Source organism: Bombus vancouverensis, chromosome 11 (genome assembly GCF_051014615.1).
Source record: "Bombus vancouverensis nearcticus chromosome 11, iyBomVanc1_principal, whole genome shotgun sequence".
NCBI lineage: Eukaryota > Metazoa > Arthropoda > Insecta > Hymenoptera > Apidae > Bombus > Bombus vancouverensis.
The window spans coordinates 601,111-621,493 of record NC_134921.1 but is presented as its reverse complement, the minus strand read 5'-3'; the positions used below and the strand labels follow the sequence as shown (position 1 = coordinate 621,493).

Here is a 20,383-nt window from a genome sequence, read left to right as displayed (position 1 = left end):
AGAAGATAAAGAAGATCTTCAATGCTTCTGATTTATTTCTTAATTTAATTTACTTTTCATGCATTAACGTTGCTACGATTAAGAAGATTATCATCTACAAATAGGATAAAGTTATGAGAGTGTGTCAGTTTAGTATGTCGAATTTTAAGTCTCATGAGAATGGCTTGCTTTCTCCGATCGGAAAGAAATACTGGACTTTTATCGATGTACGTACAGATGTTATGTATGTTGAATGGGGGTGATTCCTGTGGAATCCTATGGAAGGGACGTTTGTACTCTCTGGAGTTTTGTTTCTCATTCTACGTTTTTAATCGAATGGAAACCGAAAGTAAAGATCTGAAACACATTTAGCGCATGTCGAGATAAAGGAGTTTTTAAGCTACGCTGTGCCACAAGTTTCGAGCACCTAATGTGCTTCTTGTGTTTAACATTAAATCGCCTTTTGATCGCAATATCTGCAATAATTTACAAACACTGTAGAACCATATTTTACTTTTAACTCAAGTTTGACTAAAATGTGTGACCATTCAATTTTTGACTAGTATGCAACTTTTTACGCACTTATGGGAGACTTAAACGCGAAACATAAGCAAAAATATATGAATAAATTCGAACTATAGTACTCGTTATAATATCTATCGAAAAAATGATTATCCATCGAGGTCCCATTCCTTTCAGCTATATTCGTAAAGATATGAATTTGCATAAAAATCAGTAATCTATCTTTGATGGAAACTAAATTGAAAAGGTAAGCCGAATATTTTACGTTTTGGGTCTGCGTTGACAACATTTTTGTTTTGTGTGATTTTGTGACATTTATATTTCCGAGATATAAAATGTGAAATTAATATAAAACTTATCACGTGATATTTAGACTTCTATTAATGATACGAGAATTTATGACTCCCCATTTTCTCCCTTTCTCTTTTTACAGTTTCTTTCTTTCTAAAGTCAATCTGCTGAAATAGGAAACGTCACATAATGCTGTATATCATTCAGAAAGTAAAAACCACATCGATTAATAACGTCACCATCAAGGTGTTAGCTAATCCGTGGCCAGGGTCAACGTAATAACGCACACCTGAGATTGATGACAGCCGTTGATGTATCACTACTCTGTTATTATGTATTTCTGTAAGAATTCTATTGTATATTCCATTGTGTCTCGATTAAACCATTCAACAGATTTATCTTAATTTAGTCTATTAATAATTTCGACGTCTCTTTTTCTATCTTGATGAAAGATACATTGGTACATTTACGCGTCTTGAAGTGGCGTTTCCGGTTTATGCTGAATTTTATATATAGATCTTTCCTCTGTATTTTCGAGCTGACATTTTTCGGCATCTACATTCCCATACAAAAGTCTTCATAATAGAAAGGCTATTTATACTCGAGTAAAATCTTCTAAAATTTCAGCGTAGAGTTAACGTATTTCGTAACAAAACGATTAACATAACTGTTTTATTCTTGCGTAATAAAACAAAAAGTAACTACGATATAGAAATAAAACTGACCAATTCTATCGAGGTTAATTAATCGTTCCGTTTCTGCGAAATGAACCCTATTTACGTATTTTGATACGTAAAATTAAAAACTTTTCAAACATCGAAATCGATCAGTTCAGCTTGTCAGATTGACTCCTACATGCTTTATTTAAACAAAGAATGTCAATGTTTTCAAGACATGCGGATTACTTGGAAATGATTGTACATTTGTCATTTTCCCAGTGTCTGCTGGTATTTCTATTCTTTCTTCCAAGAGTAGAAGCTATCGTAACGATTTGTTATATTCGTTACATTAGCATGATCGATCGTGCGGAGCAAATGATCCACGTTTCGTGTACACACGCCCTCGTTACGCCGTGTTTTTCCCTAGTGATCGAGTGGATTTCATCATCGGTAAAATGCACTATATCAGACGTCTCTGACATTAATATTCAAGGTATTTAACGTTTAAAGACGCGGGCGTGTCGAGTAGTGCCTCTCGGTAACAGGCAATTCGATTGGCAAGCAACGAGGGAAAAAGCTGTTACACAATAAAATAATAGCCATTATGACTAATCGCGCGAGTGGAACTCGCGAGTATCGCGACCCTGACTAATTGTAAGCGAGTACGCGAATTGCGGTTGAATGGAACGTGCTGTCGCGTCCCAGAAACTTGAAAAAGTCAAAGGGAAACGCAATTTCGCGATAATGAATGTGGAATGTATTAATGTACATGGTGTCTCATTTTGATCGTTCCACGCAAACATATATCCTAAACTATACGTAATTCGAGAAAGAGCGTACAATAAAATTGTACGGTTTCAATTGGCCCATCTTACGACGTTCAATTGGATTTGTCTAAGTGGAAGCGTTTACGAGATTCTAAGATAACCGTTGTTTCTTCCAATTGAATTATACGTTTTATCTTTCATACACCATCCGATGCACTTTTTAGTTCTCTACGGAAAAGTATCAAGGTAGTTGTATCTGAAAATTCTTAGCTTAAAAGATATCTCATTGTTAATTTCATTAAAATTGAGCGTGTGGAGGACAAGAAACATATAAACGTAAGTGCGCTGTGTTATCTTTCCTTGTCTTTCATGCGATAAGTTTTACAAGGTTGAAGCTGGAATACCTTTTGAACTAATCATTTTTCCATTGAAGTACTCTAATACTGGTTTGTAGGGAATTAAAAAATCCATCGAATAGCGTATGAAAAAAATGTATGTAGAAATCCATTTGAATAAACGAAGGTCACCTTGAGATCTCGAAGCTATGTTTTTTTCGAAGAAACACTTCTTTCGAATAATATACGGTTTAAGAGATATTTGCCTGGCTCGATCAAGACGAGACACCTTGTATATACAGGCTGTTGCAAAAACATGATAGGTGCAAGGATTTTGTTAAAGGGAATAAGAAATAATTTCGAAATACACTTAGCATTGTAATTATTAATATATTTATTTAGTATAACATTGTATTTATTATATCATACTAGTTAATTAGGTCCAAGTGTATTAATTTTGGTATTTGGTAAAATTTTATATTAGGAAAATGAAATATAGAAACTCATTTAATTCTAAGAAATGGTTCTTTATTATTCATATTGCTCGATCATTTTTCAGCATGGGAAAACCATGATTATTCAGAAGCAAATCTGAATTTACTTGAAGTAGTTCTTATATTAATAATTTAAACTGTATTTTTCCTTATTCCCATTATTCCAAAATCAACGCTTTCAACGTAAAATCTAATTTTGTATTTCTATGTAGGGTGACTTAATTTACTAGTCTATAAACGATAATTCAGTTAACGCATTAACAGTCGTCGATGTAATGTAATGTTTCGTAATTAAAGTACTTACTACCAGGTAAGACAATTATCAATGGCTCTGAGGGATTTCCTGGATTTATTCGAGTTAATTCTAGGAAACGATTAAGGTTTAATATTCGTAGGATATCGTTCTGCAAAATTATTAAACGCGAGTATATTACATTGCAACGCGCTGTAGTTAAAGATCTATAATGTTTAAGAGGAAAAAAAATGAAATAAAAAATATCGAGAGATTTTTGAAATCGATGTTCTTAATTTAAAATGTAATTTTGTCTCTTCTTATACTGACATTTAATGAGCTTAATTTACTCAACCCTAATGTAATTAAATTGCAACAACGAATATCTTCGCAATGTTATAATATTAATAATATATAAATATCGTAATATATATTTTTCCACAGTTTTCAATGTCTACTACAAGATCTTCATGTTTGTGACACACGGCATACTATTTGCCGCGATACGAACCGCATCGTTTTTGATTTTCGATCGATTTGAAAAGTTGCTATGACATACAGTAACTTAGTTGTATATCAATCTAGTGATAATACGATTTTGATTTGCGCAGAGCACAAGCTATTTCAACAAGTTGGTAAAATTTATTACCATGTAATATGATTTAATACCGTAGCGTAATTTAAAAGTCGAAGGATCGAATCCTGAGATTCTAAGATGATTAATAATTAGTCTTGAAGATACGGTCTTGTAATTTAAAGGTATAACAGCATAATGATACAATCTGTAATATAAATGAAGATTCAGTATATCTTAAACGTAAAACGCGGCTATAAAATGTTTCAAAATAGAAATATCCAATGTTTTAGAATCCTAAACCAGTTTGAATCTTCAACAAAACTCCGATTTTTTGAGGAACCTTGACAATACGCTAGCTTTTATAGAAGCTTTTTAAAGCTATGTTAAAGGAAAGAATCAACAAATTTAACAATCATAATATTTAATACCATTCGCGTCACAACGTTTAAATTTATCAATACACATTATAAAAGTCCAAATAGTTGCATAAAGCCGCGTAAAAATCCTAAAGTATACGAGTTGAAATAAAACTTCTGAAACGGCGAACTTCTGAAAAAATTTCGGACTTCGACGATACGCTATCTTTCACGGAAGCTTTCAAAGTTATCGCGAAGGCAAAAACCAACAATTTTAGCAATTACGCCATTTAGTATAGTTCGCGTCACGCCATTTAGATTTATCAATATACATTATGAACGTGCAAATAGTTGCACAATACAGTGTTTAACAATACTAAATCGCACAACTTGAACCTCTTAACGAACCATCGAACTCCTGAGAAATTCCTCTTGACAATAGGCTATCTTTTACAATTCTTTGCCAGTTATCTCAAAGACAAGAATCAACAATTTTAACAATTACAGAAGTGTCATCCGCGTCACGCCATTTAAAACAATCTAACACTTGCGCGTGACAAGCGCGAAACTGGTGTCGCCAGCTCGATTTCCGGCAGACGACACGACGGCCAACTCACTTGACGCCGTTCATCTAACGGCGTTTAAGCTTACTTTAAAATCGATCGATCGCCTGTCAAACAATTGATTTATGGTGTTCGCGCCGTCCTATGTCAAATTCTTCGAAACATGACGTAAACGTCATGCAACATAGGGCGGAATGATGTCAATTGAAGAGAATTGCGCGAATTGAACGTTGTATACTCAGTTTCATCCAGCACTTTCGCGATGGAACACCGGTTTACGAAACCGTGGCATACAGTTTCGAATTTTCGTGGAAATTCCACGCCCGCGAATAAAATCACACGGATAATCAAGGAGTATTGTGTCCAAGTGGTCGACGTTGTTACAACGAACCTATCCACGGAATTTGTCGTTTTATATCCGTCGCGAATACAATCCGCGAATATGGCCGTAATCCTATCGTTTAATGAGTTTCCAGATCAATGACGTCATGCGTTATAATATATCATTCGTTTTTTTGCACCACTATTCTTCATCGTCTGTTATTCTACGCGTTGCTGAAGTATTGTCAACTGCGACGAACTATTGTAAACTGCGTCGCGTTGTCGCAAACCTCGGCTAATAATTATAAAACAACCCTAAAACTTTTAATACGACGAAAGCTGCCTGGTTGAATTTAGCAAAGTTATTTTCCCCTCCTTTTTTTTTTTTACTGCACGAATCAACCTACGCTAATGAGAGTTTAAGACAAGACGCGTACAATCTTTATCTATTCGACATTTTACAACTGTACGAATAATCTTCTCGGTGGATTAAAAGACCTCGCGTTTCTTTTTTTCAATTAAAAGAAATTGCCTGGCGATTCGTCAAATTCGGTTGATGAACAATTTTTGTACGATCTATGTTTGAAAACGAGCTCTTTAATTCGTTAACGACTCGTAATATATCGTGAATTGGTAGAATATATCGATGGTCATAACTTTTCGCGAGGATATAATTTTTACTGATTAAAAGGAAAGCTTGTTCGATTAACGTTAAAATATTCTCATTTTATCATTGTATATAAATTGTATATAAAACCACTAATTTTTTCAAATACATTAGAACAGGAGGCTGTAACTGGTCAGAATTTGTGGTGAAAATAAAGAAAATGTGCAAACTAATTAAACTATCAATAAATACGACAATTAATTGAATAACTCGCGCACCATATTTCCTTTGATCGAACGTGGATTTTCCATTCGCTCAGATGAAGTTGAAACGAATGGCAATGCTGCTAAAACAAAATACTTGTTGTGTGTCGCTTAGATCAACGAGTTGCAAATTCGCTGAACGCTGTAGCATACGGATAAGATGACTACTACATACATTCGCTGTCTCTGCTGCAAATTAATGCTACAGAGTGGAGTTTAAATTTTAAATGAGATAGGAATACAGAATAATTCCAACCTTCAGATGACATTAAAATTGACGTACATTACGAACTGAAAGTTTTGATGTAGCGCGATCCTTAGCATAAATCGTGAAAATAACGAATTAAATATTTGTCCCCTTAATATTAAATGGAAATTTGTAAAATAATCAAATGGAGTGACAGATGGATTTCGTTTGACTACTGCCCGCGTATATTAATTATTTGAACAAATTTATAAGAGAGAGTGAGCTACAAAATTATCGTGGAGAAATATTTGTAGAATGAGGTGGGTAGCAAATGAAGAAGAAATATTTGTATAAGAGAATGCAGTTGCAGAATAAAGTTTTCTCAATATTAATAAATTTTTGCAATAAAAAATCCAATTGAAAATATTCCAGGTGGTGTAGTATACTAAGCGAAGTACAAGCGTATCAATTAAAATTACTTTCCAAAAATCTATCCCGACCGAAAAGTTTCAGAAGTTGAAACAAGCTCCTCAGTGATTTTAAAAACCCAACGTCTTTTCAATTAAAAGGTTCTCCATTTAATATTCTTCGATCGAGAAACCTGTCAATTAAAACTCAGATGTTTCAAAATGCTGAACCATGTCAACTATCGTAACTTTTTATCAAAGGGGAGAGAAAGTAAACGAAACGCTGGGAAAATACAAGAGAAAAGAAATTACATGTTGTTTAAGAGTTTATCTCCTCTCGAGCGAATAAACTTTTCTCTCGAGAAATTCGTTGACTCGCACGATCTCTACGTCTCGAATTCTCGCGACTCTGCTTCTCGAGTGCCCTTGGTCACGGCATCGATTAACTTATTAAGAACCAAGTAGCAAAATAATACATAAAAATTGTGTAAACGCAACGTTACGGTGAAAACTCTCTATGATCGTAAACCTGAATCTCGTGTTTTTCATTTTTCATTTTTTTTTTTTTTTTTTAGACACAATCATCTTTTCTTCTGAATTTCTTTCTAGAAGAAGAAATGTTACGTCGTGTTAATAGATGGACAGAAATGCTGTGCAATTCTAAGTTTCCGTGATAATTTTCATAGTTGAAAATGGTAATTATCATCGTCTAGGCTTTCTTTGACGAGCATGTATGAAATTTTAGCCCAATGCAGGGTTAAGCTCGTGCCTCGACCGCATTATGCAACCCAGTTTCGAAGTTCAGGAGGGACGTCGGTCAAACAATGGTGTAACCCGACCTATGTGGTAATTGCAATTAATCTTCTCAATTTATTTTTGTTGTCCCGTCCCACGGGCTTCCTTGCTTTTTAGAATGTATCGATTTACCTGGAAATCGTGTCCGTGGCGAACAATCCAAATTCGATTTCAAGTTCCATTCGCTGGGACACTAGACTTGATCCGTCGCGGATTTTTGTTTCGTTTCTGTTTTGTACTTAAATTCAGGTAATTCTTTCACGCGAGACCATCTTCAGCGAAATATGTATTCTTGGAATTGTAGACAATTTTACTAATATTATATTTGTTAGAAATATTTTTGAATATACGTAAATATTATTAGAAAATTATTGAAAGATTAATCCTATGTGTGCTATATCTCTATTCACGCGGAGGACTTTGTTTTGAATTTTCCAAGCGTCCATAACAATGTATTTTGTAGTGTTTTATTTGAATTACATAGGACTGAAGATATCTCTTCACTGTTCTTTTAGGTTTTCAAGTTAAGAAACGTTGAAAAACTCTCTATGAAAAATTAATAATTAAAATATTGTATCATATGATTGCATGCAAATTTGGTTTATTTCAGTACCAAGTAACGACTTGTTAGATTAAATTCGTGTGAACCGATCGAAGTTAAGAACATAATGAGAGTACAGATTTTTTTTATTGAGAGATCAAATTAAAGATTTTGCCACTATTGTTTCGAAAATTCTTCATCATTTGTGAAACACGTTCTCTCAGAATTTAAAGTCGATCGGTTTTCTAATCAGAAACAAACAAATTGTTTGGTAAATTTATTATCACTTACGAAAATCACAATTTTTCAGTCAACAAGGTTTCCTGGCATGAAATATACGACAAAATTACGTGTTATTTATCGATAAGATTATTTCTCCACTGCCTCGGGTTAACTCGAATTCACGCAACTAAATGCAGCAGATTTTTCTCCGGTACACATCTTAATTGCACGTTCGTCGCGATTAATCACAGTTTGATACAATGGAATGAAAGATGCATTAATTATTTCTGCGAAACGCGCTTCCACTAAGCTAACGACTTACAGTTCTCTTATATTTACCCCGCTAAAACAAAGAAATGAAAAACCACCCTCTCAACACTAAGATTGCTAAATCTATTAAAATGACACAGACCGATTTTTCGTTTGTACATTACAATTGGCAAAATTGTTACGGTTTTCGTTATATCGCTTCAATCATAATTATTTACGCTATTGATCAAACATTTGTAATAAAATTCAAGAATTTAAGAGAAAGTCAGTTCAGGACTTTGTGTTCTGTTAGAAAACTTTTACATCAGAATTCTATCGAACTGAAGAAAATTACCACTGACAAATTTATCGTTTCAAAACAAAAATTACTAGGAGTAATTCGATGTAGCTATAGCTTAACAGGTTTTTAAAATGTGTACATATATTTTTACACATATTAAACCTTCATAATTCGAATACTAAAATCCTACAAGTAAATGTGATAACATTTCTCTTGACAATCTTTGCATAAAATATCTAAGACAAACTTTTAACGACTCGATCGAGGATAAAGAAAACCGATAGTCTTGAGAGAAAGACACCATATCATATTCACTTTCTTAGAGATTCTTAATGAGAAATAGTTTGGACAAACTGTAAATCCAGAAGACTCGCTACGTGCGTAAATGATGTAGAGACATCAGAGAGAAAGGAACCGAAATCGACGCGTAGGAACGTCGGTTTTTAGAAATATTCCATCCAATGTACCGATGAAGCAATGTACTCACGACAGGAATTCGAACGAAATCCTTTCTGGTCCTAGCCGCTACCGAAGAATAATGGCCGTGCAGAGGATTGCCACTTCACTCATCGCCGACTAACCTTGCACTAAAGCTCTGTCACCTCGCTCTGGCAACGATAACAAAACTTGCGGACGTAGTTCAGCATTTTAGAGGCCCTGCATTCGATCAGGGTACGTGGAGAGCGTGCCAGCGTGTAATTCTTCGCCACTTAGAGTGGGTCATTAACGATGCCCTCCACGATCTTTCGAAGCTCGCGTAATTCTCGTGCACGCGCTTCTTATCCTCTTTATTCTTTTTCGTTACGTTCACCTTCTTTGCTTCTTTTCTTTTTTCGATCGAAAAATGCAAGATAAAGTTATGATCTTCGTTATTCGCTGACTCGAGTCGATTATTAGATTGTGTGGATTTTTAAACGTTCGCGGGCAGTTGAAAAGGCTTTCGATGAGAACATTCAACGAATGTCGAAAGCATTGTGATTTTTAAAACGCACGATCCTCTACGAGGAGATCTAATTTTCTATAGTAAACTTGTTCCATATTGTCGTTGCTACTATCTACCATATACTTATTACGCGTGGTTGATAGATGGTTATGCAACGTACATTCTATGCATTTTTGAGAAACTAGAGAAGCTTTGAATAAAAATCATTACTGCATCATAAAAATATTCTATTTTTCGATGGATTCGGTGCTACATAAAAAGATGTCGTTCTTCATAGCGATCTTTTGCATAATTTATTCTTGTTAATCTCAACATTTCTCCTAATACCTACCCAATGTAAAAATATTAATTTTCATTGAGACATTAATGTGCATAGATAGAACATTAGTGTGGAGTTTTATCCATCTATAGGAAATTTAGAAACGAGAAAATCCGTAAGACGCTCCTAATATACAAAAATGTATTCTTTATAATGTTCCAGAATATTTGGTAAATAAACAAATTTCTGCTTACAATCTATTTCGTTGATCATTCATTAAAGTATAAACTTTGCCTTTTGACATATTTTTTCTTTTTTTCTCTCATCTAAATAATGTCTTTGATACACGAAGGTGTAAATTTACATAAATATCCTTGATCAAATTTGATTCTCACGCGAATAGTATAACGATGTGTTGTCACGATAAGCATTTTTGTATTCGAGTAAAGTCTGATCGAAAAAGAGGACTGAAGAGGGTTATACGATGGAAGAGAGGCTTGCAGAGAAGCTGGGAAACAGTTTACAAGTCGGGCTAGGAAATGGAAGATTGAGTAGTTTAGTTGTATGTTGGAAAAGAGGTTATATGAGAGGGACTGGGAAATAGAATCGAAAAATTATGCGTTCAAGCTTATTGAAAAGAACTTTTTTTAAGAGTGTTCGTAATATATTCATCGTACATGTTTTAAGGAATTTATTTGATACATCTGAGATTTATGTAGCTTTTGCTTGTGTAATTCTGCTCATTTCTTATAGATGCCTTTTCTTTGTCGCAATACAATGTTATTCTTAACATGCAATGACATTTCCAATGGTGTTCCCTATCCTCGCATAATACGTATCGGTAATTCTGTCATAATACTTCATCTATGCACATATGCAGTCGACTACGTCAGCGATATGTGTAATACGTTTGTATCAGCTTTAAGATTAAACAATACTGCTATTGAGTTGGAAATTCATCCGATTGTTCGCATCGTACAGTGTGTAGTGTAATAGTGGATATTAAACAATAAATATTTGCTACGATATGTATAACTAATTGCTTCAGTTCGCAGTCAGAATTAGCTCAAACTCGCGCTATATCTAAAAAAATGTTCTTAAGTTACACAGACGGTTGTCTGTCATCTCGGAAGATGCAGTCATTGAAATCAGCGTTTGAATGTCATATTTTCTGGATGATATAATTTTCATCGGTAAAATTAGAACATATGAATTATCACAAACCAGTAATTAAGCCAAGTTTACGCAACGTGTTTATGCACCAGTTATAGTTTACATAAGAAATTCCAAATTATTTACGTAATACGTCATACTAATACGTCAAAAAAATCATTTACTAAAATCCATGTCTCATCGAAATATGAAAAATACGAAAAAGAAAGCAGGAAACTATGGAGAACGATAGAATTCGATCGAGGAATCGGTCTCGTTCGGATAAAGAGGCTCTAGAACGCACGCAGGCCTAGTGGCCCCGATACTGGAAGAGGCCTCCATTGTGCGAAACCCACGAAGATGGAGATAACGTAATGAAACTAACTGGCTTGCTCTGACCAATTAACCAACCCAACTACGGCATAATATTTAACGTACACTCGCCGCCTTCCCCTGTTCACGTGGCCACGTTTACGCGATGGATATAGCGTTACATGAAAACGCGTTGCGAGGGAATCTCGCGTGATGATGAATTCGCTCACGCGGATCATCCCAGCGTGAGTTACAAGTACCTTCACGCGATTTACGGATCAAATATTCATGGCAATTCGATTGGAATTATATTCGTGGGTCATACAAATTTTCACCTTCGCGATTTTATCGATCTATTCAAGACAGATTGGAAATCGATGTGTCGGAGATGAAAGAACACCTGTCGGAGATAAAAGAACACCGGAGCCTTTGGAACTTTGGATAACCCCGCAACATTGTAACCTAGAGTCTACTAAAACAGTAATTAAACAATTGTAGTTATTCAATCCGATTGTAATTGTTCGAGATAGGTGATAGTGATCTCTGGCTCGAGGCGACAGTCTGTCGCCCAACGTAGCCGCGGCCAACGGGATGACAAAAGGACGTACTCACAAAGTCTAAGTCTGGTTAAAACGTGAAATAATCACTGATCGCGAAGATGTTACTCTTTAGTCGATGAGATCGCGAGCGAGAATGACTTTCCCGTCCCGATGATACCACGGAGGAAAACTATATTGGGGCGTGTCTAAGGACACGAGATCGGATTCGTCGAGAAAAGCCTCCGTTCAGAAAGTAAGGGAAATTGTCGTTGCCGCTAATTGGTCAATCTCTATACCGGTGGTTAGAAAAAGATGCTGGCTGTTTTCGAGGGGAAGTTGCTAGTGGGAGACGCCGCTCGTTGAAAAATTGGTCTCCCCTATTTTCCCGTAGTGGGGACAAAGATTGTTTGCCTGTTTGATGGACTTTAGTTGACTAAATCTTAAGATTTATAACGAGCCCTCGAGCTAGCTGAACATATACTGTGGAGACGCATCGACATCTGGCAATTATCTTACTCCAGGAATAGGGTCTGCGCGTGGCGAGCCACGGGACAAAAACCGTTGGAATATTTACTGTCACGTGTCGCCACGAATATTTCTTTTAAGGTATAGGATTTTAAGCTTTTGAGCTATAGGATTACTCCATACCTTTGTTAAACAAAGCGTTCATCCCTTGGCCGCGGCTACGTTGGGCGACAGACTGTCGCCTCGAGCCAGAGCTCACTATCACCAATCTCGAACAATTACAATCGGATTAAATAACTACAATTGTTTAATTACTGCTATAGTAGACTCTAGGTTACAATGTTGCGGGGTTATCCAAAGTTCCAAAGGCTCCGGTGTTCTTTCATCTCCGACAGATGAAATATTTTTATTCTCTGATTTATAATTTTGGAAGTGTAAGGATTTCGTCGAGTGAACGAAGAATATTCGTAACGGAGTACCACGTCTTTAAATCAGGAATTTTTGATAAATAAGTAACGTAAGGTTTTCTGAAGCAGATTACTGCAAAAAAAAAAATTCATCATAAGTATTTATAATATTAGATAAATATTAAAAATGCCTTTTTATGCAAATGCGAGAGGTATATTACCATGAGACTGTGTTCGCATGATAACGATGATAATGGTCGCAGAAACTGTTTTTTGCCTAACGGTATTTTAACATAGACATCGTGTTTTTTGATGGTTACAAAAAAAAAATTAAATTTTATAGATTATGTATAATCAATTAATTCAGTGATCAGAATTTTAAAGAAACTTTTTAATAGAATAAATGAGAACTCGAAAGGGCAAATACGTGGAATTGTAACGATGTGTTAAGGTGTAGGAAGATTTAAGATTAAGCTGTTACTGTTAATTTGTGTTTCCGCCTGTTTGCACGCGTCTGACCATAGACCGGCACGCTCTACTGCGGCTGCCAGGCATCCGCTGCACGTGAGCAATCGTATTTGAATATAACATCTGTTTGATTTGTTTTTACCAACTTTGTGTACCACTAATTACCAGTGGCGAAATTCAGAAATTATTCCTATTTCCTCGAAACAAAAAACATAGAATCTCGTCTTTTTAGATATATGATTTTACTTGGATATGTCTTACAGTTCGAACACCTAACCGATTTTCTGTACATTTAGTATTTATAATAATAGACTTTAGACTAGCTTCACGTACGAATATACAGGGTGGTTGGTAACTGGCGGTACAAGCGGAAAGGGGGTGATTCTACGCGAAAAAAGAAAATATAGAATAGAAATCTTTCGTTCGAGGCTTTGTTTTCGAGTAAATCAACTTTGAATCTTATCTCGTTATAACGGATCTCACTGTAGATCGTTGTCTCGATGGAAAAATTAAGAAAAAAATTTTTATTCTATATTTTCGACTTCTTTCGCCCCCTTTCCGCTTGTACCATCAGTTACCATCCACATCCATTCCATATACATCCTGTCCATAAAATTATGAAATACCTACATTTTTCAATTATGTTCAAAATTCTACAGACCTCCCCCTTCCCCGAAATCTCATTTTGCGCTTTCGTCAATCATAAAAGTTTATTTGCGAAAACAAGCAGCCCAAGAAGAACAATTTGCGTCAGTCTAAAATTACCATCACGCATCAAGGAACGTACCTGACGTCAACAAACCTGAAGTCCCTCCCATATTTAACTCTACTAAGCCAACCACGGGAGTTCCGCGTTCAAAATACCAATCGTTCGTTTATTTGCATGAGAAAAGATTTGTCGGTGGCTGGGGAGGAAACGAGCCGAAGCGCGGATAGGTGAATGTCGGAAGAGAAGGGGAAAACTTTCCGAGTCCTGAAACAATTTTCGTTTCGAACAGCTCGTCCTGCTGGTGGGGAGGGTTGCATAAATATTCGAGGTTGCGCATCGTGCTCGACATAGTTGGAAACTGCTGGCAAGCGAACAAGTGGTGGAGAAGGAGCACCACAACCTAGTTTCGCCACAGCTCAGTACCAGTTGCGCTCCATACGAGTGTTCATCCAACCTGCTCGAAAGGGTGGAATTCCAACGTGAAGACATTGAGTTCGGTGCCATCGGTGAGTTTAAATCCACTATATCTTCTATGAAATCATCGTGACGCTAAATGTAGTTACAAGAAATCATTCTAATTTATTTCTGTGTGTAATTTCTTTTCTTCATTTCGCGTTGTTTCTTACTTGGTCAAAAAGGTGAGGAACTTTTATGCGAGGATACTGTTGATAAATTTGCATCGTCCATCCTTTATTGAATTTATACGCAAGACCGTCGACGTTGAGTTTCGCTCGATCATTGTCTATCGAATAATTATAAAATTTATTCTGATTTTTGTGCGTCTTCGGTCCTTTCCTTAGCTTTGTCCGATTCTTTTTTATTTGATCTGATTGATTGTAGCAATTTAAATACGAGGAGACTGCTGGTCAGTTCGAATCGATTATTTTCTGTGCAGTAATCGTAGCAAAATGAATATATTCTAATTTATACGTGTCCTTTGTCCCACTTTGTGCCCGCTCTTTTTCCCCTACTTTCTACTGTTTCGAGGCATGAATGAATCCTCTGAACTTGTTGCTCTGGCAGTGAATGAAAAGTGAAGTTTAGGATTGGAAAGTGAAATGAAAGTTTCAATTCCTCGCTTGTGTTTCACCTGTGGAAAGAATCTTCATCAGAAGTTTGACATTTTTGATAGACGCAAGTGTTTGTGCTTACATTTAGATTTTAGAAAGAATTTTGAATTGTATATGTCGATTACGTATATTGGTCATTTAAAAAAATCATAAACACTGTTCAAACTTCTAAGGTACAATGAGAAAAATACAATGTTCATCATTTTATCTTTCCCATGCATTACTGTACTATTACTTAGTGCTGGAAGTTATAAATACCTCTTGTCGTAACTTATCAAAATGTTCTGCTCAATGATATAATCCCATTCATCCCCTGTCATTCCCACCCACCATTTACATCTCATAACATAATAATAAAACAGTACTTGACATGATTAATAACATATTAAAAGCGTCACCTAGAAGAGATGAATTATTTCATAATATAAACTTTCATGTTTATTAATCCCTTAATGTTTTTGTATTCTAATACTTTTGTATATCGCTTATGCTGTAGGTTGAATATGCAAATTAATATTTTTATAGATATAATTTAAATAATACTCGATAATAGCACTGGATAATATTATATCGAGTACTATTCCTCGAATATTTTACACGTTTTTCCATATTACATAATGGAACATAATTTTTGTCTATATTACGATGCTTCTAATTAAATTTAAATATAAACGAAAGATTGCTTTCCTTCAAAGTTATTGAAATTCGTAAGAAAAGCGAAAGACAAAACAGAATCGATGTATCGATTAATTCCTTAAAAATTTCTACTCGATAACTGGCCCTTAACATTTCACGAACTATACGCGTTTTAATATTCATGGTTACAAGAAAGTAAGAAGAAAGAAGCCGAAATAGGTCGACGCGTGTTAGCGGCATATTTTTTATTCATGTACCCACTTCAAAGTCGTCTATACGTACCTCACCGACCTAATACGAACAGCTCTCTTTTCGGTCTCCTCCCTTTTATTTCTCTCGCATTTTTCTTCTTCCATTTCCTCCTGCCCCCCCTCTCTCTCCCTCTCACTCTCTCTCGTTCGTTCCTTTGGCCTGGATATTTTTCGCGTGGTTCGAGCAACGATGAATTTCCGTGCCGCGAAATTGATGACACGAGGGATAATGAAAATTTATCGAGTATAATAGCCGACGTTCTGATCAAAGACCAAGCCAATCCGTGCCTAAAAAAAAAAATTTTTGGATACCGTCAATGAAGCTGTATTATATTTACATATAAACTATATTATATATGGGACGCAGGTGTTCTATATTAAACATAGCTAAATGTTGGAATACAACGATATCAGTCGCATGCGGATAGAGTGTTTGATCGTACAGATTCTTCCATTCGTTGCCCAGCGCCATCCCCACTAGCGTACGTTCGTTAGATGTACCGCGGCGGCTGGCGTGTCACAGACGAAATTCGAGCAACTGTATATAACAAACCGAAATTCCGAACGCCTTATCGCGTGTGACCGTCCGGTCAGCACCCGTTCTCAGCCGCCTGAGTGGCATTCGATCACTCCAGCCGTTCTCCGAATTTTACACTAAGTATAAACAAAACCTTCTCCCACTCCAACGAATGGAAGAATATAAATGCTCCCTTCAAAATCATCCAGTCAGTCTAATAAAAAAATTCTTAACTAATCCAAGTATCGAAAGTGTATCATCGCGAACCGAAAAAATTGTATAAATTGAGTAAAAAATAAAAAGAACTTTATCTCCTTTTCGGAAATTAACAAGTTCCTTACTTTTTACCTTAATTTTACACGACAGTTTTAGCGATCCTGCCAGGATCTATTCACTTCAGTGCAAACGAAATTACGATTTCGGCGTACGCGCATCATTGAAGATCGAAGGATCAACGGACCCAGTGCGAATCTTTGCTACTACGAAGCCCTGCAGCAACTTTCAACGTTCCATTACGGTGAAACTAGACGAGAGGACTACGGTCAGCGCAGAGCAAGCCTACGAATAAGATTCGGAATCTAGAACCAACCAGAGAGGAAACATCCCTGATACTCCTCAACGGTCATAGCTACTACGGTAAGCTGAAAAATCTGGATTCATTTTCACGATACCGTGTGAGAAAACCCAGTTTCTCAAGCGCTTCGAGTTCAAATAGCAACAGTAGTTCAGAATCAATAAGCTCAATTAGAATCATGCCCACATCACGAAAAGACAAAGTCGAAACTATTGAAACCGTTTCTACAAACGGAGGTACGGACAATTCGATTCGTGCCATACTCGACGTAATACAAAAACAAATTGAAATTCTTGCGCAACGTGTAGAAGAGACACAACGGACGGCCGACAGTGAAAATAAGAAGCGTGCAGCGGAAATAGAACTATTAGGCAAAAATATCTCTAAAATAAAAATAGGACGCGACGCTACTACAGAACTAGGCTCCCTTATTACTATGGACGAATCTGTTGCCGCGAGAGATAGAACTTCCCCACCATGCGTTCCAATTCGAACAGAAGAATTCAACCATCCCTCTTACGAAGACCGTCCACCGCAATTCGCCTCTCCGAGCTTACGGGCCAAAGACGCGATAGTATGTATTCCGCAATTAAACGGCGAAGACAATATCGGAGTAGAAGAATTCATACGCGAAGTACGCGAATTACGAGCCATGTGTAGCGAACCCACGCTACTATTAAAAATGATCAAAATCGGGAAAATCACGGGTAAAGCCGCAATGGCCATCTGCAATATATCGATATACGAATACGGACACCTGTACGATGCCCTAAGACGAAACGTAGCCACCCAAGACTCTGTTAGAGAACATCAAGACCAGCTACGCGAAACGAGACAGCGTCACGACGAAAGTGTGCAAAGTTATATCATCAGATTCCGCAGAGCACTCAATAAGTTACAATACAGTATAACGAACGAATACCGTGACGAAATTACTAGACGAGCTATGAACGACAGGATTTTAAAAGACTCCGTGATCGATTTTATCCGAGGCCTGAAAGGCGAAATAGGACAATTACTACTCGCCAATCCACCATACAATATCCTTGAAGCCGAAAAGAAAGCCACCGACATCGAGCGATTCTTCAGGGAAGATCGAAATCGACGACTAAAACCAATAGAACGATTACGACTTCCTGAGCAGCAACGACTAACAACCAATAATCCTAATCCGATCACTAAAAAACCAACTCCAACACCCAATCCAATGCCAAGAAGCTTCCGACAAACCGAACAAATACCACTTGCCCAAAGGACACAATTAAAATGCTTCAAATGCAACCAAATCGGACATGTCTCCAGTCAATGTAAAAATTTTCGAACACCCAGCCAATTTCCGAGACCACCAGCAGTCCACAATCTCGAGACACACAAGGAAGAAATAGAGGAACCAATAGACCAGACCTACGAATTAACGCCACAACAGGAACACTACCCACAGTACTTTTACGATCCGACGGACAGCGACATAAATTCCTCATTGACAGCGGAGCAGGAATTAATATACTCAAGCGAAGATGCGTATTACGACTAAGAATAACAAAAGAACGGAAATTCTCGATGGGACACTCTAAATTTAAAACCAACGAACACGCTTTGATAAAACTATTTGGCAAAACTCTAGAATTTTTTGTGGTAGAAGACAACTTTCCAATTATATAATTTATATTGAATTATAAATTCAAATTTGAACTCTCGAATCAACAATTAAAACTTGACAATAATATACTTTTATTGCAACAGGAAAACGACGTACCTCCAAAATAAGCAGTGTCAAAAACAGTCTACCTGGAAGGAAAACCGACAACGATATGCTTTATCAATGGTGGTGAGTGCCCAGCCAAAATGACTAATTTTATCGAAAATTCAAATACGTATGATCAAGTCTCCACGTTTAAAGATTTAGTTAGACTTTCGCATATAGAGAAAACTCTCCGTGAACCAATCGAAAAGATATTGCTGTTCTACCTCGACGTATTCAATCTAGAGACCGACTTATTACCATGCACTAATCTTGCTAAACACACAATAACGTTAAAAGAAAATAAAATCATTAACACAAAATCTTACCGACCGCCTGAATGCCATAAAGAAGAAATCAAACGACAAATGGACGAAATGCTACAAAAGAACATTATAGAACCATCTGATTCTCCTTACAATTCACCAGTCTGGGTAGTACCAAAAAAGGCAGACGCCTCAGGGAAACAGAAATGGCGAATTGTAATAGACTTCAGAAAAATAAACGAACTAACTGACCAGGACGCATATCCATTACCTGACATAGACGACATACTATCCCAACTAGGCAACGCAAAATTCTTCTCAGCCCTCGATTTATCCTCCGGATTCCACCAAATCCCAATGGACATAGACTCTAAAAAGTACACAGCATTCTCCACACCACAAGGACACTATCATTACAATAGGATGCCATTCGGTTTAAAGAATGCACCTGCAACATTTCAACGCATGATGGATACCGCGCTAAGAAGACTCATAAATAAACATTGCTTCGTATATTTAGACGACATTATAATATTCGGACAGTCGATTGAAGGGCACAATAGCAACCTCGCGATAGTATTGCAACGCCTACGCGAACTCGGACTCAAAATACAGCCGGACAAATGCGAATTTCTCAAACCAGAATTAGAATATCTTGGACATATAGTAACCGCCGAAGGTGTAAAGCCAAATCCCAAAAAATTAGAAGCCGTTAGCAATTTCAAACAGCCACGTAATCCCACAGACATCAAATCGTTCTTAGGACTAGCAGGTTATTACCGTAAGTTCATCAGAAACTTTTCTAAGATCGCGAAACCATTGACCGAACTTACAAAAAAGGAGACACCATTTCATTGGACAGATAAAACCCAGGAAGCATTCCAGACATTAAAAGACAAACTCTGTTCATCACCCGTACTAAAATTCCCAGACTTTGCGAAACCATTCACATTAACGACTGACGCCAGTAACGAAGGTATAGGTGCAATCTTATCACAGGACGGACATCCATGTTGTTATATCTCGCGAACTCTAAACCCACCGGAACGAAATTATTCCACTACAGAAAAAGAACTTTTAGCAATAGTATGGGCCGTGAAACGCCTCCGACAATATCTGTTAGGACGGAAATTCCTCATCCGAACCGATCACCAAGCACTAAAATGGTTACAGAATTGCAAAGACCCCTCATCACGCTTGATGAGATGGCGATTAGAACTAGAAGAATACGAATACGACATAGAATACACGAAAGGAAAAGATAATACTGCAGCCGACGCACTATCTAGAATACATGTTCTGACCAGACGACGCGAAAATTTGAACATAGAACTCGATAAAAAATATCACGATTGGGAAAAATCTACCGACGCGTTACCCAAAATTCTCAAAATGACTCCGAACCG

The 20,383-nt window shown here is 36.7% G+C and overlaps 2 protein-coding genes across 5 annotated transcripts in view; both read left to right on the top strand.

Annotated features, from left to right (window-relative positions):
- The window catches only part of LOC143303315 (uncharacterized), a 277,255-nt gene that overhangs the window by 33,518 nt on the left and 223,354 nt on the right, over positions 1 to 20,383 (top strand). The window lies entirely within an intron of this gene.
- The window catches only part of LOC143303316 (uncharacterized), a 57,463-nt gene that overhangs the window by 33,654 nt on the left and 3,426 nt on the right, over positions 1 to 20,383 (top strand). For 2 of the 4 annotated variants that reach the window (XM_076622623.1, XM_076622622.1), the window contains 3 exons: positions 14,212 to 14,428; positions 16,763 to 17,032; positions 18,714 to 18,798. In XM_076622623.1, the coding sequence (XP_076478738.1) occupies positions 18,782 to 18,798 (17 nt within the window). In that variant the 5' untranslated portion in view covers positions 14,212 to 14,428; positions 16,763 to 17,032; positions 18,714 to 18,781. The remainder of the gene's footprint in view (positions 1 to 14,211; positions 14,429 to 16,762; positions 17,033 to 18,713; positions 18,799 to 20,383) is intronic. The other 2 variants (XM_076622625.1, XM_076622624.1) reach the window with 2 other exon arrangements.